The sequence below is a fragment of the Phacochoerus africanus genome, chromosome 10 (genome assembly GCF_016906955.1).
Source record: "Phacochoerus africanus isolate WHEZ1 chromosome 10, ROS_Pafr_v1, whole genome shotgun sequence".
Taxonomy (NCBI): domain Eukaryota; kingdom Metazoa; phylum Chordata; class Mammalia; order Artiodactyla; family Suidae; genus Phacochoerus; species Phacochoerus africanus.
Genome location: NC_062553.1, coordinates 113,341,105 through 113,368,993, shown reverse-complemented (window position 1 = coordinate 113,368,993; position 27,889 = coordinate 113,341,105). Strand labels below are relative to the sequence as shown.

The 27,889-nt window shown below is 44.7% G+C and overlaps 1 protein-coding gene and 1 non-coding gene across 3 annotated transcripts; one reads left to right on the top strand and one right to left on the bottom strand.

The window, feature by feature from the left end:
* Positions 1-1,119: 1,119 nt before the first annotated feature.
* ETNPPL (ethanolamine-phosphate phospho-lyase) lies at positions 1,120-23,879 on the bottom strand. Of its 2 annotated transcripts, XM_047799304.1 has the most exons (13): positions 23,656-23,878; positions 20,183-20,301; positions 19,761-19,920; positions 16,748-16,822; positions 13,154-13,244; positions 11,687-11,803; positions 9,843-9,925; positions 9,030-9,255; positions 7,852-8,006; positions 6,713-6,802; positions 6,349-6,479; positions 3,481-3,548; positions 1,120-1,698 (listed from the first exon to the last, which is right to left on the bottom strand). In XM_047799304.1, the coding sequence occupies exons 1-13, from the start codon at positions 23,709-23,711 to the stop codon at positions 1,570-1,572; spliced, it is 1,500 nt and encodes a 499-aa protein (XP_047655260.1). In that variant the 5' UTR covers positions 23,712-23,878; the 3' UTR covers positions 1,120-1,569. The 2 variants fall into 2 exon arrangements, with proteins under 2 accessions (XP_047655260.1, XP_047655261.1); XM_047799305.1 differs by lacking the exon at positions 6,349-6,479 and having other exon boundaries at positions 1,569-1,698; positions 23,656-23,879.
* Positions 23,880-27,529: 3,650 nt separating this feature from the next.
* Positions 27,530-27,664, top strand: LOC125110424 (small nucleolar RNA SNORA18). Its single transcript, XR_007130608.1, has one exon. It is a non-coding gene; the product is annotated as a small nucleolar RNA SNORA18 (small nucleolar RNA).
* The last annotated feature ends 225 nt before the right edge of the window (positions 27,665-27,889 follow it).

The following is a 27,889-nucleotide window of genomic DNA, read 5'->3' as shown; positions in this document are numbered from 1 at the left end:
ACTGCATTTGTTTTCAATCGACATGAAACGGAAACACCTCTAACTCGAAACCGGACGAAACCCAGATCGGGACTTGAACCCATGGTTTTTTTCATGCAAATCCCTCACCTGGAGTCTGAACTTACTGAAGTTCAGGTTCTTTCTGTCTCAGCAAAGGAAGGAATTCAGCGAGAGACAAAGTGATAGCAAGAAATAGATTTATTAAGATAGGATGCTTGTGAGAGATGCCAGCGGGCAGGCAAGGAGGCTCCGCCCCGAGGATTAGGTGGGCTACGGTTTTCCGTTTGTTTTTTTGTCTTTTTAGGGCTGCACTCACAGCACATGAAGGTTCCCAGGCTAAGGGGTTGAATCAGAGCTGTAGCTGCTGGCCTACGCCACAGCCACAGCAACACCAGATGTGAGCGGTGTCTGCAACCTACACCACAGCTCACTGGCAACACTGGATCCTTAACCCACTGAGCGAGGCCAGGGATCGAACCTGTGTCCTCAAGGATGCTAGTCAGATTCGTTTCTGCTGAGCCACGACGGGAACTCCTGGGCTACAGTTTTATCATCCAAGGAAAGTGCAAGTTGACATCGGACTGTCATGGTGCTTAGTCGCATCAGCAGAAGGGCGGTAACATATTCAGGTTTCCCTATAACGGGGGTCTCCCACCTTGGGATGCCATCTTTCCCTTAAATTCTTGTCCTTGATCCTCTGAGTGCAGGCTTCCTTTTATCTTTCACTAAATGGCCTGAAGCACATCTTGTGCTTTTAGGTATGGTTTTATTTTTTAATTTAATTTAATTTTATTTTTGTCTTTTTAGGGCCCCACCCGCAGCACATAGAGGTTCCCAGGCTAGGGGTCGAATGGAAGCTGTAGTCGCCGGCCTATGCCACAGCCACAGCAACTCAGGATCCGAGCCGCGTCTGCAACCTACACCCCAGCTTACGGCAAAGCCAGATCCTTAACCCACTGAGCAAGGCCAGGGATCGAACCCGCATCCTCATGGTTCCTAGTCGGATTCGTTAACCACTGCGCCATGACGGGAACTCCTTTCTCCAAATGGCTTTGATCTTTACCACCCCAACCCTAATATTTTCCACAAAAGAACAGTAAATACTTTTCTAGTCAAAAATTTTTTTGGCTTACATCATCTTTTATTTTATTATAGTCCATAAATATATTATAAATTAAATCATTAAAGAATTCATATTTTAAGGCCCTTCAGTCTCCAAAGTTCAGGAATCTATGTACTTTGCTCTCTCATGTCAAACATTAAAGCACGAGACGTAACACTGCCAACTTGACATTCAATTTGAAGCGTCCGTTGAGTAGAATAAGTGAAGTACTTTCAGGAATTTCAAGTAAGGAATTAACAGGCGAGAGGATGAACTAACAATCTTGACGTGGTTTGATTATCCCTTGGATTTAGTCTTATGACTACTCATTTGCCTTTTTATTTACACATCTGAGTGGAAATGCAAATTCTTCCTTTAGAGGGGACAACAGAGATGGGACAGAAAGGACACTTGCATCGGTTCTCTAGAACTCTGGATATTTATCTTACTGTAAAGTGCTAATCCCCTCATGTCTTGAGCCTCTTACTGAGCAGTGAGTGTTTATCTGTGCACAATCCATTTCGCTTGTGGCTGGGATTTTCCTGGGGGTCTGGGGCACCGTCACGGAGCATTTCTGAGCGTGCTTCATTTGGCATCTGCAAGACAGGCGCGTGAACTCCAGCGGGCAGCACAGCACACCTGGAGCCCGGCCAGCCTCCAGCCTCCAGCCTCCGCTCCGCACGGCTGATTCCACAAGCCCACAGGCAACACAGCACACAGGAGAATACAACACAACACAGCACAACACAACAATGCCCATTGTTCCCCGCCCCCAGCCCTGATTAGCATCTTCCGTAAACATCTGAAATGTGGTGCTAACCCAAAATCTGGGACTTCACGCAAAATTTCAGAAACTCATGCTAACTTTGTTAATGCCAAAGGGGGAGCTCCCTTTGCTGGAAGCTCCTTTGCAATGCCCGTTCGGTTCCCACAGCTGCAATTCCAACCCAGACTCAAGAAGCCACTCTTGAACAGCAGCTAGGAACTGATTTCTAGCATTGGTTTGTGTAGTACCAAGAGACAGAAGTATCTTGTTTAGCAAAATCACTTGCTCGCCCTCAAAGGGTCTCCTGTTTCTCACTCAGCAAAGACTCTGGCTGACTGTGGCTGCAGTGCGAGTGGGCTGCAGGCACCAAGTGTGGGCTGCAGGCACCAAGTGTTCCTTTATGCATCGAAGGCATAAACAAATAAATTATGCAACAGAATCTCTCAAGTTTTTTTCCTTGCTGTTTCCCGACCCAGGGAGCTCTTTCTCACACCCTGGGGAGCTCAGGGAGAGAATGGGGAAGCCCTCTGCTGGAAGCACATCAAATGCAGAAACTAGGCCACTTCTTGCCAGATGGTTCCCAGGCCTCGCTGCCAGTCGAGGTTTATACTTTAGTTCTCTTGAGGAACAAACTCTGGCATCTTGGAGTCACGCTGTTTATGCTTTTGCCGATTAAACAGGGCTGTGTGGGACTTGGGGCAGCACCAGGCGGCCCTCAGACAAACAGATGGGCGCTTAGGCCATTTGTTCTCTCTCTCTGGATTCTGAAGGTCCTCTTGGCAAGCCAGAGAGATTTTTTTTTTTTTGCTTTTGGGTTTTTTGTTTTGTTTTGTTTCATTTTTTTTTGCTTCTATTTTTAGTATGAGAATGATCCTGTAAGAATGATTTTTTTCTGGCTTTATTCCTTTCAAGTAGTGGGACATTTGTCTTGAAATTTAATTGTGCACTCACAGGTGGAACAGTAATCTACCCCTAGCAAGGATGGCTTTTATTCTAAAGGTCATCGTACAAAATTATTTTATTATTTTATTTTATTTTATTTTTTTAAGGGCTGCACCTGTGGCGTATGGAAGTTCCCAGGCTAGGGGTCCAATCGGAGCTGCAGCTGCTGGCCTACGCCACAGCCACAGCAATGCAGGATCTGAGCCATATCTGAGACCTACACCACAGTTTGTGGCAAGGCTGGATCCTTAACCCACTGATCAAAGTCAGGGATTGAACCCAAGTCCTCGTGGATATTAGTCGGGTTTGTTACTGCTGAGCCACAACGGGAATTCCAAGGGCCATTCCTTGAATGGAAACTTCTATCTCTTCCTTTATTTTATTTTATTGTTTTATTTTATATTATTTTATTTTAATTTTATGGCCTCACCCATATGGAAGTTGCAGGGCCAGGGACTGGAGCTGAGCTGCTCCTGAGCAATGCTGGATCCTTTAACCCACTTTGAGGATTGAACCAGCTCCTTGGAATCGATCTGAGCCATGGCAGTTGTATTCTTAACTCACTGCACCACAGTGGAAACTCCTGTACAATTTTGTAATTTGCATTCCTTTTTCTTAAATTCCCCCAATTTTAAACTTTTCCCTTAAATATTAAGTAAGCAAATCTTACCCTGGTTCTGCATGGACTGTTCTCAGAGATCACATTCTCCATTTTGGCTCCAAAGGCATCTTCTAAATCTACATCAAGGAAGATACAATGGATAAGATAAGAACATAAAAATCTTAAAAATTTTTTCTGACTGTAAGAATGCCTTTAGGGATATTCCATTGTGGCTCAGTGGAAACAAATCTGACTAGTATCCATGAGGATGCAGGTTCGATCCGTGCCCTTGTTCAGTGGGTTAAGGATCTGGTGGATGCAGTGCTGCTGTGAGCTGTGGTGTAGGTCGAAGATACAGCTAGGATCTGGTGTTGCTGTGGCTGTGGTGTAGGCCAGCAGCTGTAGCTCCAATGTGACCCCCAGCCTGGTAACTTCCATATGCTGTGGGTGTGGCCCTAAAGATAAATAAATAAATAAATAAAATTTAAAAAAGAATGCCTTTAATGAAGGAAAGGTACCTGTGTTTAAAAAGTGTCACTATTAAAATCACTGCTTTTAGGGAGTTCCCTAGTGGTACAGTGGGTTAAGGACCTGGCATTGTCCAAAAAAAAAAAAAAAAAAAGAAGAAGAAGAAAGAAAAAAAGGAAGAGGAGCTGGCATTTTCACTGCAGTGTCAGGGTTGTTGCTGTGGCTCGGGGTTTGATACCTGGCTGGGGAACTTCCACATTCTGTAAGTGTGGCAAAAAAAAAAAAAAAAAATCACTGCTTTTAAACTTCTATTGTAGCATTTCAGGATTATTAGTGGCACTGAGCCTGTGGTATCTCTGCCTCATTAACTTTGGTAAAAAAGAATTCTTTAGGAGTTCCCATTGTGGCTCAGTGGAAACAAAACCGACTAGTAACCACGAGGACATGGGTTCAATCTCTGGCCTCACTCAATGGGTTAAGGATCCAGCATTGCTGTGAGGTGTGGTGTAGACTGGCAGCTGCAGCTGGGATTTGACCCCTAGCCTGGGAACTTCCATATGCCACAGGTGGGGGCTAAAAAAATTTTTTTTTTCAGCCCCACCATTAAAAATGCTCAAGCCCTGAGCTGACTTTTAAGTAAGTTACAGATTTGCCCCAACCTATATCCTTTCTTCCTCCTGGCACTTCAAGCGACCAGAGGAAACACAGATGTGTGAGTCCATTTTTTTTTGTTTTGTTTTGTTGTCTTTTTAGGGCCACACCTGTGGCGTACGGAGGTTCCCAGGCTAGGGGTCGGATCGGAGCTAATACTGCCGGCCTACACCACAGCCACACCAGATCAAAGCTGTGTCTGCGACCTACACCACAGCTCACGGCAACACTGAATCCTTAACCAACTGAGAGAGGCCAGAGATTGAACCTGCAACCTCATGGTTCCTAGTCAGATTCGTTTCTGCTGCACCACCGTGGGAACCCTATTTATTTATTTATTTATTTATTTATTTATTTTTAGGCCCACACCCACGGCACGTGGAAGTTCCAAGGCTAGGGGTCCAATCGGAGCTGAACAGCCAGGCCAGATCTGAGCCACATCTTCAACCTACATCACAGTTGTGGCAAGGCAGGTTCCTTAACCCCCTGAGCAAGAAGAGGGATCAAAGAACCCACATCTCAAGGATACTAGTTGGGTTCTTAACCGTTGAGCCACAAGGGGAACTCCAAGGCCAAATTTTGCTGGCCAAATTTGGGTGTGTCTTGGTCCAAAGACAGTGACTGTACAACAAATAACTTGGGGCTGACTCTCAAGTTTCCAAATATTAATAATCTAGTTCGTATGCTGTACTGATTCCTGGCTTATCTTAACCTCAAGAGGCTGAGAGGAGGCAGAAAAGCCAAAAATACAACTAAAGCAACAACAAAAATGCTCTAACATTTGACAGTGTTTTATGTTTTTCCAACATGGTTTTGTGTTGCTGCCTTACTTTCTAATCTCAATCTATGCTCATAATTGACAAATACTAACACAAGATTGTAAATTAATATACTTCAATTTACAAAATTAAATTGCAGTTCTCACTGTGGCACAGTGGGTTAAGAATCAGACTGCATCAGCTCAGGTTGCTACAGAGGTGCGGGTTTGATCTTTGGCCTGGTGAAGTGAGTTTAAAGGACCTGGCGTTGCTGCAGCTGCTGCATAGGGTGCAGCTGAAGCTTAGGTTGCAGCTTCAATTCAGCTTGGATTCAATCCCTGCTGATGTGGACATTAAAAAAAAAAATTAAATCGTAATCGTAATGTACGAAACAGAGTCAAATGATTCAGTGTATACAGCAAATAACTGTTAACCTATACTTGTAATTAATCATGGTTTACATGGTACAAAGCTGAAAGACTATACTGCAGCACCTACAGAGCACAGCACAATGCAGACATACAAGTTTTTTTAAAAACCAGTAATAAATGATAAAACTGTGCCATTTGAGTAAAAACTTAAATTCCTGGGGTTGAGCACAAATAGAAGATTTTGATTTAATTAAGAGTCCATGTAGTTATGAGCTATCTTCTTCTAGTTCCAAATACAATTTTATACATTCACCCCTACCCTCCTTCATTTCTGCCATGAAAAGCAAGATGCCCCAGGAGTTACTGTCGTGGCGCAGTGGTTAATGAATCCGACTAGGAACCATGAGGTTGCCGGTTCAGTCCCTGGCCTTACTCAGCGGGTTAAGGATCCGTCATTGCCGTGAGCTGTGGTGTAGGTCGCAGGCACGGCTTGGATCCCGCGTTGCTGTGGCTCTGGCGTAGGCTGGCGGCTACGGCTCCGATTCGACCCCTAGCCTGGGAACCTCCACATGCCGTGGGAGAGGCCATAGGAAAGGCAAAAAGGAAAAAAAAAAAGCATGATGCCTGTCAGATGATAACTCCAGGGTAGGGGACAGAGAGGTATCTTATCTAAAGATCTGTGGACAGACCTGTTAGAATCCCATCAAGCTGGTCCACCATAAACTTGGCGTCTTCTTCAGTGAAGCACATAGGTGGTTTTATTTTAAGCACGTTTCTGTGAGGTCCATCGGCACTGAGAAGCACTCGCTTTTCTTTCATCCTAATTAGTGCAGGAAATACATGTGAGTGCCTACAGGTGCTAACTAAGGTTATTATTTCAGAACGATGTGACCAGCAGAACAGTTTAGTATTTGCATGCAAGAAGCCCACGTGTGTGAACTGCATGCGTCGTAAACGTCCCTTAATTAGAGAGATGGGAGGAAGTCAAAACAGAGCTCAAGTGGGTGGGCATCTTACAGGTCGAGACACTGCGCGGATGAGGGGTGTGTTTACTTGTAGATGATGTGCTGGGCTTCGGCTGTGGCCGGGGTCCTTTTCTCACGGTCCTTCACTAAGTCAATTCCGATAAAAAGGCCAACACCCCTGAGGGAGGTAAAGAAAGGAAACCTGATATACATTCTATCAAGCACTGCACTGTCACAAAGGACATCATCCTGGCTTCTTTTTTTTTCAAAGTAGAAAAGTCAGGGAGTTCCTGTCGTGGCACAGTGGTTAACGAATCCGACTAGGAATCATGAGGTTGTGGGTTCGGTCCCTGGCCCTGCTTAATGGGTTAAGGAACCGGCGTTGCCGTGAGCTGTGGTGTAGGTTGCAGACGTGGCTCGGATCCCGTGTCGCTGTGGCTCTAGCGTAGGCCAGTGGCTACAGCTCCGATTCAACCCCCAGCCTGGGAATCTCCATATGCCGCGGTTGTGGCTCTAAAAAAAGGCAAAAAGACAAAAAAAAAAAAAAGAAAAAGAGTAGAAAAGTCAGGGAGGACATATAGCCAAAAGTTAACAGTGATGACATCTGGGTTCTAGATGAAAAATGACACGTTTATTGTTTTTTCAGTGTTTTCTAGATTTGGTTTCGTGTAATTTAATTAAAATCTAGAAGGCAAAATATAGGAGTTCCTGTCATGGCTCAGTGGTTAACGAACCCAACTAGTATCCATGAGGACATGGGTTCGATCCCTGGCCTCACTCAGTGGGTTAAGGATCTGGCATTGTTGTGGCTATGGTGCAGGTTGGTGGCTGCAGTTCGATTCAGTCCCTAGCCTGGGAACTTCCAAATGCTGAAGGTGTGGCCCTAAAGAGCAGACACGCACATACAAAAAGTTCATTTGGAGTTTCCATCATGGCGCATCGGAAAGGAATCCCAGTAGGAACCATGAGGGTGCGTGTTCGATCCCTGTGCTCGCTCAGTGGGTTAAGGATCTGGCGTTGCCGTGAGCTGTGGTGTAGGTCGCAGATGTGGTTCAGATCTGGCATTGCTGTGGCTGTGGTGTAGGCTGGTAGCTGTAGCTCTGATTGGACCCCTAGCCTGGGAACCTCCATATGCTGCGAGTGCGGACCCAGAAAAGCAAAAAAAAAAAAAAAAAAAATTCCTTTGGATAAATGAATAACCACATGACAACTTCATGATAAACATACCTGATATCACCTATCAAAGTATGTTTAGCTTTCTGCTTATTCAGTAACTCGGTAAGATAATTCCCTACTCTTGTGGCATTTCCTTGAAGGTCTTCATTTTCGATTACATCCAGGACGGCCAAACCAACAGCAGAAGATACTGGATTTCCTCCATACTGAGGAAAAAAGACAAATGAGAGGCAGAATAGTTAAGTAGTTCATCTATGAGAAACTTGGCTCATATGTAAGCAAGTAAAGATATAACTTCAAGGAGTTCCCTGGTGGCCTAGAGGTTAAGGATCTGGCATTGTCACTGCTGTGGTGTGGGTTTGCTCCCTGGCTGCGGATTTTTCCCATGTGGTAGGTGCAGCCAAAAAAAAAAAAAAAAAAAGAAGAAGTATCATTTTAATAAAAATTTCACTTGTGATATTAGTTTCTTAGATTTAGAATACAGTATGATTCTATTCATTTAGGGTTGAGACTTTCAAATTATATATATGTTGCATACCTGGTATGGAGGACTACTGGGGAATTTATTAGTTCATCCAGACCAAAACCAGACATTGTGTTGGGAATTAAGGATTTCAGAGTGTGGTTTAGTTAGGGGAATATGGGTTTCAGCCCTTGAATATCTGTGTGAAAAAAGCTAAGCAATATTTTCTCTAGATAATTTATGTACTAAGATTTGAATCTTACTTATAGTTGTAACAAATCTTATTGTGCATATGGCACAAACTATAATAATCTTTCCAAGCTTAAATGCTTATAACTTTTTGGGGTAAAATCAAGAAATAAAATTTCCCAAAGATAGAAATCTAGTATCTCCCTTGACAGCTAGATAACATTTATAGTTCTGAAGCATCTAAACCCTTTAGAAGTGTTCTGGGAATTTAAATTGATACAAAAAAAAAGGTCACATCATCTGTTAATGAAATATCATAACCTCCAGAGCTTAGGAGGGCAGTCATCTATCACTGGTACAATTAATAGGAACATTTTAGGAGGGGGAAAGACACACAAGGAAAAATACAAGAAGAACAGTGCCAGATAGAATGAAATACGGTTGGATCAAAGTTTGGCTTGAGTCCTGGGGTGGTTAGCTGGCAACGGGGAGATTTATTCTTTATTACATTGGAAAGAAGCTTAAGAACACGCATGATTTTTCCCTCTTAGCATTTAAGTGGGAGGCCAAAATTTACCGTATTGAAATACTCTATCCCAGAGCTGCTGAAGGCTTCTGCGATTTCTCTGGTTGTCACCACACATGCCATTGGGTGGCCATTGCCCATTGGTTTTCCCATGGTGATGATGTCTGGAACGAAATCTTCACCAAGCATTTGGAAGCTCCAGAAATGTTTCCCAACTCGGCCAAAGCCTACTTGAACTTCATCCGCTATGAACACACCTCCTGCTCCGCGTACATACCTGAAAAGGAAAAAGGCAGTCTAATGTCTTCAGGTCACCAAAGAGTCCCTAAACCCTCCCAGAAAGATGCAGATTATTGAGGACTTAAAAAATGTTGTTAACCTGAAATCTGCAATCTTTGTTAAAAATATTTCAGGGCTCAAATCCCCAATGACACCGACTTTGAAAAATAACCACGTAACTTCCAGCTTAGACATGGTCTACATTGTTTGTGTTTGAACTGCTTAACATAAGCCTTACTGCAGTATTTTCAGTGGGAAAAGAAAGAAGTGAACAAGATGTAGTGTTTAGCAGGGTTCATCTTCAGAGGTTTACTAACAGTAAAGCTTGGACACCAACCAATTAGAGAGGATGCCAGATGGGTAGCAGAGCAAAGTCTTGGAGGCCCCCCTGCTGGACCATGTGTAAAACCCTTTACTTGCTGCATCAAGGGAACGTGGAGGAGGTCCAGGAGTCCTGGGCAGCAGGCACTCCCATGGCCATGTACCAGCTAGTCTGGATGTACTTCAATATTTGAACCAGGACGGTCCTACAGAATTGTCACAGTGCCTTCCATTTGACCAAGGATGCCCAAGTCAAGTACATACTCTGCCACTTTCTGGAAGTAGCCTGCTGGAGGAATTATTTGTCCGCCACAACTCTGCATGGATTCAGCAATAAAGGCAGCAATCTATATAAGAGAAGATGGGGTCAAAGTCCATTAAGTCCCCTCCCATACTCCCTGAAAAAGAGGACTTCTTAGAGAGCAGATTGTTCAAATGGTTGGGAATGGACCTGTGGCAAGAGACAAACTGGCCATCTGATTAAAAAGGAAAGATGTCCATGCTGAAAAGAGCATGTGATCTTAAGTGGGAGTTTCTGAAATTGTAGGGGACTGAGGAAACCACCATGAGGCATGGTGGACAAGGTGCCTTCTACGTTGTCATAATTACTTTAAATGCAGTGTTTTCATTAGGATCCACTGAGTAAGACTGATGTCTTGATCAGCCTTTGATAGGAACCTCTAAAAAACTACCCAGGTTCCAAACACATCACTCCAATGATGCCTGTTTGCTCAGCCTGGTAAATTAGGATGCCCTGAACTGAGAATCTGGACTAAGGAGATGAGAGGGTGACTTCTCGCTACAAATCTTAGTGACTGTGCTGTGTTTCGGGTCCTTGACCCGAACCAGACTTAACTGAACAGAATCAGGCAATTCACAATAGAACGACTTCATTCTCGAGGCTAAGAAAGGAGAAACAGAAAAATAGGGAACACTGAATTAAGAAGAGAAAGCATAGTAGAAATAGTATGAGATAAGAAGTCAACAGAAATTATCTCAACATTGTATGTCAACTATACTGCAATAACACTTAAGAGTGAAGAGAACCAAGGTTCTAGACCAGACTACCTAATGGCAGTTTTAAGATATGAAAAAATGAAGGGGTTGGGAAGAAAAAGAAGAAACAGTTAAGAAATACAAACAACTCTCCATCAGTAAGATAAATATACTTGCATTGGAAAACACAAAGCCTTCTTGTTTTGTTATTATTTTTTTAAAAAAAATTGGTTTTGGAGTTCTCTTGTGGTGCAGTGGATTAAGTGGCATTGTCACTGCAGAGGCTTGAGTCACTGCTACGGTGCAGGTTTGATCTCTGGCCCAGGAACCTCCACATGCCATAGGTTCGGCCAAACAAAAACAATTTTTTTCAAAGGCTAAGAAGATTTTTTTAATTGCCATGTTGATGACATAAGCCCGTTTAAAGGCAAAGCCTGTGTTGAATCACATTAAAACTGTGTATAAGTAACCCCCAAAGGGACTGAGCATTTGACATGAAGCTGAGGACAGTAGGGTGAAGACAGAAAATGGAAAGTCTTTCTTACTTGGAGGATTCTGGTTTGTCTTAGAAGTGCAGACCCAGACTGGAAGGATATTTTTCTGCCTTGTCTTACCCAGGCTCCAGACTTCAGCAAAGTTGAACCAGCTCTCGGGAAGGGCCCAGGCTCCCTGGGTCTGCACTGGTCCTGAGGCCCAGGGCCCCTCTGCCTCTCCCCCTCTCTTCTCCTGGTTTTATGAGTCCCTCCTGCTACTCTCAGTTGGAATATTCTGTCCATGGGCTGACACCTTTCCTAATTCTCTCCTCTTATCCCTTTGCACCAGAGTCTGCATCCCACGGGGAAGGTCAGAATTAGACCACCAGTTCTGAATGCCATATAGTAATTGCATTTCCAGGATCAAAAAAAAAAAAAAAAAAAAAAAAGCAAAACATAGACAGTCTTAGAGACCTGACTATAATAATGCACTTTTGGAAATATGAACCGAGTGAAAATGTAACCAGGAAACAGAAAGAAAATTGAGATCTAATCCTTTGCTACCTCTCAAGGTATCACAATGATTTCAATCCATCTCATAAAAGAGGTTAAAGTATTTCCAAAGCTGCAAATACGAACCTTCCTTCCCCTGTTATGAGCTTCCTCAATAATTTTCTTCACTTCATCGGCATAAGCACCGGCCGGGTCTGCATGGTCTTCTCTGTATTTTCCTCTGTAAGTATCTGGAGCTGGGGCCTGAAAATATCACAAGATAACAGTTACTCATAACTTGTCTCCCAGACAAAGGCGCTTTTAAGAAAGAGCATATCCCCACAAGAGCACAACACAACGGTGACCTGTGGATTTAAGTGACTCCAGGTTCTTTTGCTCTTTCTCTTCACATGTCTGCATTCCAAGAGAACTGAAATCTCTGAATAGGAACTTAGATTTGCTCCTAGACCCTTATAAGTCAAGACCCAGGGAGTTCCCGTTGTGGCTCAGTGGTAACGAATCTGACTAGTATCCACGATGATGCAGGTTCGATCCCTGGTCTTCCTCAGTGGGTTAAGGATCCAACATTTTGCTGGGAGCTGTGGTGTAGGTCGCAGACATAGCTCGGATCCCACATTGCTGTGGCTGTGGTGTAGGCTGGCAGCTGCAGCTCTGATTCAACCCCTCACCTGGGAACTTCCATATGCCACAGGTGCAGCCCTTAGAAAAAAAAAAAAAGGCCTCATCCCAGACCCAGCTTGCTGGCATCAGAGACGTCACAGACAAGAGCAAACTTCACCCAGGTCTGTTGGATAGCTAAACATTTAAAGCTAAAATAGATGTATGCTGCTTATTTCCTACTATCTCCAACTGTATAAGTTAAAAACAAAATATAAATGTGATAGAGTTTCCGTTGTGCCTCAGTGGAACCACGAAGTTGCAGGTTCAATCCCTGTCCTTGCATAGTGGGTTAAGAATCTGGCGTTGCTGTGAGCTGTGGTGTAGGTCGCAGACGAGGCTCAGATCCTGTGTTGCTGTGGCTGTGGCGTAGGCTGGCAGCTACAGTTCTGATGAGACCCCTAGCCTGGGAACCTCCACATGCTGAGGGTACAGCCCTAAAAAGACAAAAATAAAATAAATAAATAAATAAATAAACCACATCTTGTCATTAACTAGCCCTTTGACTTAGGCTAGTCACATAACTGCTCTAGAGCTTAGTTTCTTTTCTTGTCTTTCTTTCTTTCTTTCTTTTTTTTTGTCTTTTTGCCTTTTCTAGGGCCGCTCTCGCAGCATATGGAGGTTCCCAGGCTAGGGGTTGAATTGGAGCTGTAGCCACCGGCCTACGCCAGAGCCACAGCCATGCTGGATCCGAGCCGCGTCTGCGACCTACACCACAGCTCATGGCAACGCAGGATCCTTAACCCACTGAGCAAGGCCAGGGATCAAACCCACAACCTCATGGTTCTAGTCGGATTCGTTAACCACTGAGCCATGATGGAAACTCCTAGAGCTTAGTTTCTTTTCCATGTTCAGTTCAATGAAAGGACTGGGTTATCATTAGGCACTCTTCCAGTACTAACATTCTAATTCTTGGATTCCAAGATACTTACTTACCACATGCACAAATTCTTTCTTGACATCTTTGCCCTGCTGAAATTTATATGGACTGATCTCAATTAAAGATGACAGGTGACCATGGTAAGCACTGAAAAGAAAAAGAACGAAATCACTCAAAGAAAGATGCTTTCCTAGTACATGAAAAATGGTATTGCATATCACCCAGGGAGAATCTCCACAGTGGTGCCAGATTTAACTATATGGAAACTAATTTTTCATGATAAGACCGGCCATGAATTTGTCCAGCTCTCTTGACTCAGGTCATAAAACACATAGAAAGCCAAATATATACCTTCATAAACAATTACTTTTTAGCAAGAAATAAATCTTTTATCTCTATCTTTATATAAGATCTTCTCAGATTGTCTAAATATAAAAAGTGATTTTGATAGCTTCACGAGAAATTTCAAATGCATGTATTCTTTAAATGTATCTGATAGTTACATTCTAGTAAACTTTAAAAACAACTGAGTTCCTGCTGTGGCTCAGTGGAAATGAATCTGACTGGTATTCATGAGGACGCGGGTTCGATCCCTGGCCTTGCTCAGTGGGTTAAGGATCCGGTGTTGCTGTGAGCTGTGGTGTAGGTCACAGACACAGCTCGGATCCTGCATTGCTGTGGCTGTGGTGTAGGCTGGCAGTTGCAGCTCTGATTCCACTCCTAGCCCTAGAACTTCCATGTGCGCCAGGTGCTGCAAAAATAAATAATAAATAAATATAAATTTAAAAAGGCCTATGAATAGATAAAGCACAGAGGGAGGACATCTCTTACCATAGATTAAAACATGCTACAAAACCATGGTAACATTAGTATGGTACTGGAACACAAATGACGAAATGGACTGGGACAGAAGGCTGGCTCAGAGACACAGCCATTCATTAAAGGTAACACAGTAGACTTCAGGTAGATTCAATATGAGAAGTAGTTATAAAGGTAGAACAGGAGTTCCCATCATGGCTCAGCGGTTGACGAATCCGACTGGCATCCATGAGGACTTGGGTTCAATCCCTGGCCTCGCTCAGTGGGTTAAGGATCTGGCATGGCCGTGAGCTGTGGTGTAGGTTGTAGACGAGGCTTGGATCCTGCGTTGCTGTGGCTGTGGCGTAGGCAGCAGCTACAGCTCCGCTTGGACCTCTAGCCTGGGAACCTCCAAATGTCTTGGGTGTGGCCATAAAAAGACAAAAAGAAAAAAGGTAGAAGAAAATGAAGAAGAGCATCTTTATGATCTGAGGGGTGGGGATGGGTGTGTGTGTGTGTGTGTGTGTGTGTGTGTGTGTGTGTGTTGCGGGGGGGAGATATTAACAAAATTTAGAAAACACAACCATAAGATGAAAATGTCAACTACTTATTTAACCAAAGTTCAAGGTATCTTTTTGGGAGAATTGAAGGATACCACAGTTAAGACAGATGACAGATTGGAGGAAAAATACTTGAAATGTCAAGCTAAAAGAGAAGAATGTCCAAAATGGTGCTTCTTAAATTTGTGCATACATATTAAGATCACTTGAGAAACTTAAAAATATGTACTGTTTCTTGGAATTCACCTCTGGAGATTCTCTTTAATTGGTCTGGGGTACGGTCTGAGCATTGGCATTAAAAACAGAAAACTTCCCCGGGAAATTCTAAAACCCAGTCAAGGTCGAGACCCTCTAATCAAACTATGTGCACAACCACAAGCCAACAAGAAAAGGATGGGCAAACAGAAAAAATGGGCAAAGAATATATAAACAAGCAACTCCCAGGAGAGAAGTCACAAATGCAAAATAAATACATAAAGAAAAGGATGGGCAAACAGAAAAAATGGGCAAAGAATATATAAACAAGCGATTCCCAGGAGAGAAGTCACAAATGCAAAATAAATACATAAAGGGATACTCAAAATTAGAAAATTTCAAACAAAAATACTGTTATCATTTAATACCTATTAGACTGGCAAAAAATTATGAAAAAAAATAGAAATTAGGATATACTCCGAGGTTTTAGCAAGGATATGGAAAAATGGGCTATTACATGCACTCAGTAGAGTGGCAACCACTCTGGAGACTGAACTGACGGTATTTAGGCAAATTAACAATGTTTACAGTACCTCTGTGGCCCAGCAATCCTGTTTCTAGGTGCTTACCCCTAAGAAACTCTCAGAAAGGTCCCTAAAGGCACATGTACAAGGGTGCTCACGGCAGCGCTGCTCGTGGTAGCTGGAGGAAAGGGCAGTCAGTCTCCATTCTGTGTAGGCAGAATCACGTCTCCCCTCCCAAAGACGCCCACGTCCTAAGCCTCAGAACCTAAGAATAGGAGTTCCCGTCGTGGCGCAGTGGTTAACGAATCCGACTAGGAACCCTGAGGTTGAGGGTTCGGTCCCTGCCCTTGCTCAGTGGGTTAACGATCCGGCGTTGCTGTGAGCTGTGGTGTAGGTTGCAGACGCAGCTCGGATCCAGCGTGGCTCTGGCTCTGGCGTAGGCTGGTGGCTACAGCTCCGATTAGACCCCTAGCCTGGGAACCTCCATATGCCTCGGGAGCGGCCCAAGAAATAGCATAAAGACAAAAAAAAAAAAAAAAAAAAAGAACCTAAGAATATGTTCCATGGCAAAGGGGACCTTATAGATGCGATTAAATTAAGGACCTTGAAAAAGATCGATAATGCTAGAGGGTAGAATGTTCTCAGAACAGCCTTTATAGGTGAAAGAAGGTGGTAGGGGGATGGTGGCCAGAGACAAAGGAGGTGATGCGAGCATGGAAGCAGAGGCTGGAGTGATGAGAGGGCTGGCTCTGAAGGTGAAGGAGGGGACCACAGGCCAAGGAATGCAGGAAGGAAGCTGGAGGCAAGGAAACAGTCTTCCTTAGGGTCTCCAGAAGGAGTGCAGGCTTGTTGACACCTTGACTTCAGCCTGTTTTGGCCTTCTGACCTCCAGGACTGTAAGAAAATCAATTTATGTTGCTTAAGCCACTACAGTTTGTGACAACTTGCTCTAGCAACAATAGAAAATGAATACACCATCCAACACATAAAACAAGAGAAGCCTAGGAGCTCCTGCTACAGTGCAATGGAATTAGTGGTGTCTCTATGGTGCCAGGACATAGGTTAGATCCTTGGCCTGGCACAGTGGGTTAAAGGATCTCTGGCATGGCCGCAGCTGCAGCTTAGGTCCCAACTGCAGCTCGGATCTGATCCCTGGCCTGGGAACTCCATGTACTGTGGAGGTGCCAAGAAAGAAAAAAGAAACAAACAAAAAAAATCCCAAAAAACAAAAAAAAAGAGAAAGAAAGAAAAAAACAAAAAACAAGAGAAGTCTATACAAGGGCAAGAAGGAAGGTCCATTTCAGTGGCTCAACACATAACTAATGTGTGAAGAGTCAATGCTGATTCATGCAAAGCCTCTGAGACCATGACCACAGCACCCAAAAGCCTCTAGGCACTTAGAGGCATCCTCCAGGCCTGAGCTGGCCTTGAACCCTTAATACATAATAAAACAATCCTTATGCCATACATCCAGCCTCCTCTGTATGTGCTCATGGTATGAGTGTGGATCAGATCAATGTACTTTTGTCTCTAAAGGAGCGTCCTGCTGACATGTCCCGTGTCCAAGACTTACTGGTCAAGAGTGATCACGTCTTGATGGCCTCTGAACTGCCGAGCCAGACGTAAGGCTAAGTCATTGGCTTCAGATCTATTCGGATAGCAGAGAGAGAAGGGACAATGAATGTGACATCAGCCCTTTTAAAAATCTTTTCGCAGAACTGCATGAAGAAATAAGTTAAGGCCCTTTCTCCCCTCAATCTTATCCACCCAGCCATCTCACTTTATCCTCCTAATCCCTTCCAAATGCCTTCAATAAAGAGTGAGACACAAGAGTTCCCGTTGTGGTTTTCAGTGCTAATGAACCTGACTAATATCCATGAGGACTTGGGTTCGATCCCTGGCCTTGCTCAGTGAGTTAAGGATCCAGGATTGCATGAGCTTCGGTTGCAGGTTGCAGACATGGCTAGGATTTGGCATTGCTGTTGCCGTTGCCATGGTGTGGGCGGGCAGCTGCAGCTCTGATTCATGTCCGCTAGCCTGAGAACTTCCTTATGCCGAGGGTGCTGCCCTAAAAAGTGAAAAGAGTGAGCTACAGAGGAAGCTCAATGCAAATTAAGGCTATTCTGCTTATTTCAAACTTTCGCCCAATTCAGCCACATCAGTAGCTGGCTAACGTTGAGGAGACCAAGAAGCCTAAGTCTGATTTCAGTGGGAGGAATGGGCGGGGCCCACTCACCTGGTTACTAAGCTATGTTGTACTGACCCAATACTTGATTAGTTCCTTATCTATGAAATGAAGATCATAGCGTTTTTTTTTTTTTTTTTGCTTTATAAAGCCACACCCACAGCATATGAAGGTCCCCAGCCTAGGGGTCAAATTGGAGCTACAGCTGCTGGCCTACACCACAGCCACAGCAAGCAGGATCCTAGCCATGTCTGCAACCTACACCAAAGCTCACGGCAATGCTGGATCCTTAACCCACTGAGCAAGGGCAGGATTGAACCCGCATCCCATGGTTTCTAGTTGGACTTGTTTCTGCTGAGCCACGACGGGAACTCCATCTAATAGTTTTTTCTTACATACGTACATATACATCAGGTTAAAAATAAGAGTTTAGCAGGGAGAGGGATAAGTTAGGAGTGTGAGATTAACATATACACACTACCATATAAAACAGATAAACAGCTTCGCTGTTCACCGGAAACTAACACAACATTTACTTTATTTCCTTTTTTTAAGGGCTGCACCTGAGGCATGTGAAAGTTCCCAGGTTAAGGGTCAAATTGGAGCTACAGCTGCCAGCCTACACCACAGCCACAGCCACAGCCATGCAGGATCGAGCCATGTCTGCAACCTACACCGAAGCTCACGGCAACACCAGATCCTTAACCCACTGAGCCAGGCCAGGGATTGAACAGAGTCTTCATGGATACTAGTCGGCTTTGTTACCACTGGACCATGACAGGAACTCCTAACACAACATTTCATTGTACTTCAATTAAAAAAAAAAAAAAAGAGGGAGTTCCCGTTGTGGCTCAGCGGTAACAAATCCGACCAGTATCCATGAGGATGCTGGTTTGATCCCTGACCTCACTCAGTGGGTTATGGATCCGGCCCCTCCGTGAGCTGCGGTGTAGGTTGAAATATCGGCTTGGATCTGGCGTGGCTGTGGCTGTGGTGTAGGCCCGCAGCTGTAGCTCCGATTTGACCCCTAGCCTGGGAACTTTCATATGCAGGGGGTGTGGGCCTAAAAAAACAAACAAAATAAACCCAAAAAAAGAAAAAAAAAGATTTATTGAAGGGAAAGAAAATAAAAATGAGTTTATGCTGTGTATACAGCTTTACTCCCAATGTAACATTGCCCTGAGAGCTTTTCACCCGTCATTAGGCATGTATTTTCATACTAAAACAAAAGCAAAAACAAACAAAAAAACCCCATACTTTATAATGTCTGCATGATATTCCATGGAATGAATATATAATAATTTCAAACTTATGGAAGTTAAAAGTTGTAATGTATCTATTCACTTGAATTTATTTCTTCGGCCTTTGTGTTTGTGTTGAAATATATGTTCAATTGCCTAAGGAAACAAATCAGTCAAGGAGGGGAGTCTCCCCCCCACCCCAGCTGTCCTGGGAGTTGTTTGCTTCCCTGTAATAAAGATTTGGCTTGCTTAGAAAAAAAAAAAAAAAATCAGTCAAAAAGCTTATAAGAGGAGTTCCCTGGTGGCCTAGTGGTTAAGGCATTGTTACTGCTGGGGCTTGGGTTTGATTCCTGGACTTGGAACTTCATGCTGCAAGTGGGGCGGGGGAAAAAAAAAAAAAGCAAGCTTATAAAATTTATATAGCTATAACAAAGAAGAGTTCTTTCTTTGTTAAAATTCCTTATGCACACTTTGAAACAACTATCTAGGTTTATCTAGTCTTGAGCTACTTACCCTGCTGCTCAAAGAGGTGAGTACCATTTCCCTAGCTAGGCTTCTCTCACAAGAACATTACGTTTGAATATTATTGCCATGGTTACAACCCAGGTATCAATCCTTTTAGCAAAACCTTGAGTGGTATACACTTGTTAATCAGCCAATCACATAGGCTGTGTCAAAAGCCTTGGAACACTGTCAGATGTCTCGTCTACACTGGGCTGGTGAACCGAAGCAGAATGGCCAGATCCCCCACATGGTCATTAGCAAATGGAAAAAAAAAAAAAAATCTCAGGAAACCAATTTAGATATCTCTCCTCTTGAGTTCCCATCGTGGCTCAGCGGAAATGAATCTGACTAGCATCCAAGAGGACGCAGGTTCAATCCCTGGCATTGTTCAGTGGGTGAAGGATCTGGCGTTGCCGTGAGCTGTGGTGTAGCTCACAGATGCAGCTCGGATCCCGCGTTGCTGTGGCTCTGGCGTAGCCCGGCAGCTACAGCTCCAATTCGACCCCTAGCCTGGGAACCTCCACATGCTGCAGGTGTGGCCCTAAAAAGACAGAAAAAAAAAAAAAAAGATATCTCTCCTCCACCAAGAAGCAAATAAAGACGTGTGAGAGAGAACAAGGAGATGGATGGGACCGGAGGATGGGTGGGAAACATACCCTGAGTTTGTAAAATAGCAAACGGAGAGTTTGTCCGGCAGGGTTGCTGACAGGCGCTTGGCATACTCAACAATGTTGTCGTGGAGGAAGCGAGAATTTGTATTTAGCAGTTCCATCTGTTTCTGGGCAGCTTGGACCACTTCTGGGTGGCAGTGTCCCACTAAAATTTAGAAGACAAAAGCCCCCCCCCCCACCCCATGAGTTACAATTCTAAAGGCCTGGGAAGGGAGGGGGATTCTGCTGCAAGAAAAAAAGAAGTTGATTTTGTTTCTCTCCCGCATTTTGTTCTAGTTTTTCCTTGCCCGGGACTCCTGGCCCGGTTCAGCCAAGGGATGGCACTGCCTGGGACAAATACGACTGGGGCCAAGTCTGCCTTACTCCGTAAAGGGACCCTTCAAGGCACAGCCGAGAAAGTACATTACCGTGGGCAACATTGTTGATGCAGTCCAAGTACTGGTCGCCTTTCTCATCAAACATGTACTGCCGCTGGGCTCGCACTATTTTGATGGGATCCGCAGCAAAGAAGACTTTGCAAGAGGGCCTAGAAGTGATGGAAAGAAACGCTTTGGTCTGGTAGGACGGCTCAGGGTGTTTCTCGTCAGTGAAGGTCACGATCGGTGGAAGCTTACAGGTCCAGAAAGGAAAGGGAAAGCACAACTTTCGGGGACATGCTTTTTTTCATCTCATGTGAGCCCAGAACTTTCTCTTGCTTTGTAGGGCTGCTCCCACCGCCTAGGGAGGTTCCCAGGCTAGAGGTCAAATGGGAACGACAGCTGCCGGCCTGCACCACAGCCACAGCAATGCTGGATGTGAGCCACATCTGCCACCTACACCAGAGCTCACAGCAACACCAAATCCTTAACCCACTGAGCGAGGCCAGGGATCGAACCTGCAACCTCATGGTTCCTAGTCGGATTGTTTTCGCTGCGCCATGATGGGAACTCTCCTTAAGCTTGTTTTATCAAATATGCTCTTCTTTGACCAATCTATTTAAGAGGCAGATGGATCAATGCTGACAGCTCTAATGATACAACCAATAACTGATTTTCCTTTGGGAAATTTTGTTCTACCAGGAAAAAATCCCAAACTTTTTTTTTTCTTTTTGAGGCTTACTATGTGTCAAGAACTGACAGGTATTACAAATGTGATCTCATTTAATTCTCCCAATAATATAATAGGGGTTATTACTAGTCTCATTTTTTTTTTTTTTGGTGAAGACCCTAGGGACAGAAAAATTAAGTTTTTCAAGGTTACACAGTTAGTGAGAAAACCAGAATTTCAAAGTAGTCTGTTTTATACCAGAGCCCAAAATAGAGCTTGCTTGCTAATCTAATCTCTCCCTCTGATCTAATTTGTAAAGAAATGAATAGCACTAAAAGCTAAATACAAATAACTTAGTGCTAAATACTATGCAGATTTTACAAATCATTTTCCTGTCTTTTGAGTGGTACTTGTCCTGCATCAAATGGATTTTCCATTCTTAAACAATAAAATCCAATTATTCTTTTAACCCTTGAACACGCTCACTTGAGCATAATAAAAAATCTCCTGGAGTTCCCTAGTGGCTTAGCGGGTTGAGGATCCGGTGTTGTTACTTACTGCTGTGGCTCAGGCCAGGTTGCTGCTGTGGCATGGGTGCAATCATTAGCTTGGGAACTTTTTTTGTTGCTGTTATGGCTACACCTGTGGCATATGGAAGTTCCTGGGCCAGGGTTAAATCCAAGGAGCAGCTGCAATTTACGGAGCAGCTGCAGCAACGCCTGATCCTTTAATCCACTGTACTAGGCCAGAGAACAAACCCATGGCTTCACAGTGACCTCAGCTGCTGCAGTTGATTCTTAACCCACTGTGCCCCAGTGGGAACTCCGCTAGCCTGGGAACTTACTTCTGCATGCCTTGGGGCTTGGCCCAAAGAAAGTCATCCATATTTTTCGTTATTTGGCTGGCAGTCTGGAGTATAAATTTTAGCAACATAGAAACATCACAGTTTTCTGAATTTGGCTCTATGGACATTTAGAAACTGAAACAAAATATGTTATTATTTTTTCTCTGCTTTTTAAGGCTGCACCCACAGCATATGGAAGTTCCCAGGCTCGGGGTCGAATCAGAGCTACAGCTGTCGGCCTGCACCACAGCCACACCCAGATCCAAGCCACATCTGTGACCTATACCACAGCTCATGGCAACGCCGGATCCCCGACCCACTGAGTGAGGCCGGGGATGGAACCCGCATCCTCATGGATGCTAGTCGGGTTCCTTACCACTGAGCCACAACGGGGAACTCCGAAATGACTATTTAATGGGAATTTTTTACTGGATCAAATTCAGCTGTTAGTGAACAAGTTAAAATCCAGAAAAGCCCTCTGTTATGAAAGTGGGCTGAAAACTGCAGACTTCATCTTGCCTTACTAATGCACTTCCCACCTTGTCACTCAGTCTTCAGGTAAAATTCTTCTCTCACTCCATGGTTAAATTCCTCCTTCCACAGAATTTTCTCCACTCAGAAATCATTATGTTTTCATTGGAATCTGACTTTACAGGATTAAAAACTAACAGAAAGGAGTGGTGATTATAAAAAGGAAGGAGGGGGAGTTACCTGGTGGCCTAGGGCTTAAGGATCCCTAGCTGTCATTGCTGTGGCTTGGGTTCAATCCCTGGCCCAGGAACTTCCACATGCTGCTGGCAAGAAAGAAAGAAAAGGGGGGAAGGAAGTGATCAGTGATTGGGTAACGAGGGAAGTTATCCGGCCGTGTTTGACCCTATTACGGGGTTGAGAGAGATTTAACTAGTCTCCCAAACCACCTAGAAACTTCCTGGGTGGAGATCAGAAGATTTCTTAAATTGCCCAGCATTTCTTTGAAGAGATTCTTTTCTTTCTTGGGCCACCCGCCCCCCCCCAACCTGCTGAAGTGCCTGTTAATTACATGTAACTGTTAATTGTGAACAGCCACAATTATTTACATGCAGTTTTTAGGAAAACCAGATCCCACATTAATCTCACTTGCTCCCTCCCCGTGAAGCGGAGTTATTCCTACTTTCATAGATTAATTTCACAGAGGTCACAAGGTAACTTGACACTCTACCAGGACCAGAGCTCAGCTCTGACTTGAGGTTGGGTCCTGGAGTCAATTATCAGTCTATTATCAAGTCGTTTATAATACCAGCAAAACAAAAATAGACTGGAGAGAACATTCCATCTTTAAACCGTAGTGAGGGCATGGCTGGGGAGACCAAGGTAAGTGACATCTCTTACCCTTAAGAAAGTGGTTTCAAAGTTTTTTGTTCTACTGTCTGGATTAACCCCCACACGTCTTAACCAAGTGTGCAAGGAGAAGAAGTACACTTTAGACAAAAGCTGTCAGAATTGGTTTTCATAGCCATCGTCAAAAAATTTTAAAGTTCATGATTTTGAAAAACTTTCAAGAGTTCCCTGGTGGCTTGGCGGGTTAGGGATCCCGCATTTTCACTGCTGTGGCTTGGGACCGGGACCTTCCGCAGGCCAAAGATGCAGCCAAAACACAAAACCAAAAATAAAGAGAAAAACTTTGGAGTTGGTGGGAGTCTACCATCTCCCTCCCGGAGCTCATCCCTGCAATGGTATTTCTCCTTCAGTGGAGATCAGCCTTCACGGTCAAGTCCCCCGGCCGGCCGGCCGGCAGCCCTCCGCACACTCCGTGGGCTGCAAAGCGCCGGGACCACTCTGCAGCCTCCTGGGAGGCGGTCCGCGGGGATACCGGGGTCCCGCGCGCTCCGGGGAGGGCGGCGACGCATGCGCGGGTGCGGCAGCCCGCAGGCACCCACCCTCCCTCCCGGAACCTTCCTGCTTCAGCTCTGCGCCCCCTGGGCTACTGTTTTCCTCTCTCCGCGCCTTTCCTGGGGCCTGGGGACCCCTTACCCGATGTGCTTCCTCCTCAACGCCAGGGTGTCTTGCTTGGTGTACAGCTCGCACATGGTGGCGGGATGCCGGGGGCTCCCAGGGGGCTCCCTTCTCCGGTCCCTGCACGTCCCTCGCGAGCCTGCCCCGGCGACTTCCCTCAGTGGGTCTCCTTGCCCTGGGCACCGGAGGTCCTGGGCGGCATCAACTAGCTAAGGTCATCTCCTTTTAAATCTTGCCCTGCCTTTGCCCTTCGCCAAGCCCCACCCTCCTCCTCCCCGCCTCTGGCTGGTGCCCGCTTGGCAAGTCCTTGACTAGCCACTCAGTCGCCACCCACCCCCGCCCCCATCCCCAGTCCATCTGGCTCTCTTCCTGCCCTGCTGCCCACTTCGACTCCCAGTCCCTGCTAAGTTTTCTAGTTTGGCTTTTATTTTGCTAAGTTTGCCTTCCCATGGCTTTTTTTCCTCCTCTGCCGGTTCGTTCCGTACTTCCGACTTTTGTTTTCTTCTTCTTTCCTTCCTTTTGTGTCAGTCCCGTTATTCCCTGTATACATGCAAAAATAGGGGCTCTCTGGAGCTATCAGGACTTTTGTCTTCATTCCCTCTCCGAGCTTATCCCTATACTGCAATCTACTCAGCAAAATTAACAAGTCACATGCCCCGAGGACACATACTAGGGACTCAGGCTGTTGCTCGTTGGGAGTGACAATGTATATCTAGTTTCAAACATCTGCTTTAACCATAAGTGCTCTACTGATTTCTCTGGAGTTATTCAAATTACAAACTATTCACTTGACTTGTCTGGTTCAGTCCTCAAAACACCCTTTTGTGCGATGAGCCTGGGAGTTACCATCCTGTTTAACATACGGCAACAATGGAGTTATTCCTTGTTCCATAACTTGAACAAGGAACTTGAAATTCATTCTTCGATTTCTTGACCTCCTTCAGGATGATCTCACACTGATCAAATTTGAAGCTAAATATGTGGACAGAAGGAAGCCTAATTAACTATAACATTAAATTGTAAGTCATTTGAAAAACTAGAGATCATCTAATTCATCACCTCTAGATAAGGACAGTTAGGCACAGGAAAGGTAAAATCTCATTCAGGGTCATGCAGCTACTCCACCGTAGAGTTTAGACTAGATCATTTCATTATTTGTTTTAAAAGACCTCTCTGGGTTAAGGATCCAATGTTGCCGTGAGCTGTGGTGTAGGCCAGCAGCTGCAACTCCGATTTGACCTCTAGCCTGGGAACCTCCATATGCCCCAGATGAGGCCCTAAGAAAGACAAAAATAAAAATAAAAGACAGCAGAGAAAACCTAATTTACCCATAAGAACAAGGTAAATATTTGTAACCAATATTTCTCTCGAATAAAGTTGTTAATAATGCCCTGCAGGGAGTTCCCAATGTGGCTCAGTGGTAGCAAACCCGACTAGGGTGGACGCAATCCCTGGCCTTGCTTGGTGGGTTATAGGATCTGGCGTTGCCATGGTAGGTGGCAGACTCGGCCCAGATCCTGTGTTGCTGTGGCTGTGTTGTAGGCCGGCAGCTGTAGCTCCAGTTTGACCCCTAGCCTGGAAATTTCCATATGTCCCAGGTGCAGCCCTAAAAAGACAAAAAAAAAAAAAATACCCTTCAGGAGTAGTAGAATTCCATTGCCTAAGATGAGTTGGGAAATGGAATTAAGTGAGAAACAGTGTGTCAAGAATTCTAGATGAAGTAAAGAAGGGCAGAAGGCACTTAGGAAATTTGCAAGAAATCCCAAATCATGTCATCTTGGTCTAGTTCCATACTCACAGATAGTGTCAAGTGTATATCTACTCTCAGACCTCCTAGACCCAGGGAAGTAAGTTACAGATAGGCAGGCTCCTGTACCCCTCCAAGGCTCCTTCCAGTGCTTTAAAATATGTTCTTTGGAGTTCCTATAATGGCTTAGTGGTTAACGACCCCGGCTAGCATCCAGGAGGGCTCAGATTCGATGCTCGGTCTCAGTTAGTGGGTTAAGGATCCGGCGTTGCTGTGAGCTGTGGTGTAGCGGGCAGCTATAGCTCTGATTAGACCCCTAGCCTGGGAACCTCCATATGCTGCGGGTGCAGCCCTAGAAAGACAAAAAGCCCCCCCCCACCCCAGTAAATAAATAAAATTAAAATGTGTTCTTTAAATAATGCTGGACTATGGGTCTTGGGGTCTTGATCTGATCCTTCCATAAACTAGCTGGGCTTCTTGATCTTTTGGAGGCTAAAACTTCTTTAAAATATTGAAATTCTGTATTAACCCCCCCCCCCATCTTTCTCTAACTCAAAGCATTGCAGGTAGGGCTGGAAAGAGATGATTGTGGGATGCAGGTCTAGATTCGTGTTGAGATCTCAACGCTCCTGTCTTCTTGGTTCCTTTTATTTTTAATTTAATTTAATTTTATTTATTTAATTTTTTTCTTTTTTTTTTTTTTTGCTTTTTGGGGCCACACCTGAGGCATATGAAAGTTTCCAGGCTAGGGATCAAATTGGGGCTGCAGCTGCCAGCCTATGCCACAGCAACACAGGATCCGAGCTGCGTCTGCGACCTACACTACGGCTCACAGCAATGCCTGATCCTTTAACCCACTGAGTGAGGCCAGGGATCGAACCCTACTCTTCATGGATACTAGTTAGGTTCGTTACTGCTGGGCCACCATGGGAACTCCGGTTTCTTTATTTTTTCAGCAGGGTGACTCGCCTTTCTCCTTGAAACACTCCCTCTTTTGATTTCTTAGTATCACTATATGTTCCTGATTTTCTTCTACTCTCTCTAGACATTTAAATGTCTGTGTTGGAGTTCCCATCGTGGCTCAGCATAAATGAATCTATTATCCGTGAGGATGCAGGTTTGATCCCTGGCCTCGCTTGGTGGCTTAAGGATCTGGCGTTGCTGTGAGCTGGGGTGTAGGTCGCAGACTTGGCTTGGATCCTACGTTGCTGTGGCTGTGGTGTAGGCCAGTGGCTACAGCTCCGATTTGACCCCTAGCCAGGGAACCTCCATATGCTTCGGGTGTGGCCCTAAAAAGACAAAAATAAAATAAAATGAAACAAAATTAAATTAAATTAATGTCGGTATCTCTGAGGGTATGGTCCTAGGCTTTTTCTTTGCTCTGCACTCTTTCTCAGGGTAATCCAGAAAAGATTCCCTTGGATTTAGAAGTCAGCAAGATGCCAAAATTACATCTCAACCAATATTTCTTTTCTTAGTCCCAGATTCTCATCTTCACTGCCTTTCTTGATGTGTGCACTTTTTTTTTCTGGCCATGCCCATAGCAGACATAAATTCCTGAGCCAGGGATCAAACCATGCCACAGCTGAGACCCAAGCCACAGCAATGACAACATCAGATCCTTAACCCACTGAGCCACCAGGGAATTCTCAGACACGTCCACTTTGAGGTCCCAGACTTAATGAGTCCAAAATAGGAGCTTTGAACCCACCGCCAAAACGATTGCATCCAATAAACTCCCTGTTACCAGGCATTTGTTCCTTCCTCCAAGATATCTCAAATGCTCACCGTGTACCACTGAATATTTCAGTTGCTGGACAGAAGCAGTGAACTAGACCGAATGTGCCTGCCTTCATCGGCTCCTACTCCAGATCTACGTTGTTCAGTGCATAACCACTGGCCACAGGTGACGATTAAGGCCTTCAGGTGTGGAAGGGCTGAACTGAGATGGTCTGTCCGTGCAAAACACACACTGTGTTTTGAAGACTCTGTGCACAAGGAATTGTAGGGAGTTCCCTGGTGGTCTAACAGTTAATGATCCAGCATTGTCACTGCTGTGGCTCGGGTTCCATCCCTGGCCTGGGAACATCTGCATGCGGCATGCGAGGCCAAAAAAATAAATAAAATAAAATAAAATACATCTTAATGGAGGTCTATTTCCAATGAGGCTTTTTCTATAAATCTACATCACTGGAAATGCCTCATAGAGTAGCTACGTTGTTTCCTTTACTCATAGACATACTGTGTGTTAGGTTTGGGGGGAAGAACTACAGGACATCATCTAGTCTAAACTCTCTGAAAAACCTAACAAACTTTTTTTTAATCTTTTTTTTTTTTTTTGGTCTTTTCAGGGCCACACCCATGGCATCTGGAGGTTCCCAGGTCAGGGAATGAATCGGATCTGTAGCCACCAGCCTACGCTAGAGCCACCACAACTCGGGATCTGAGCTGAGGCTGCGACCTACACCACAGTCACGGCAGCACCGGATCCTTAACCCACTGATC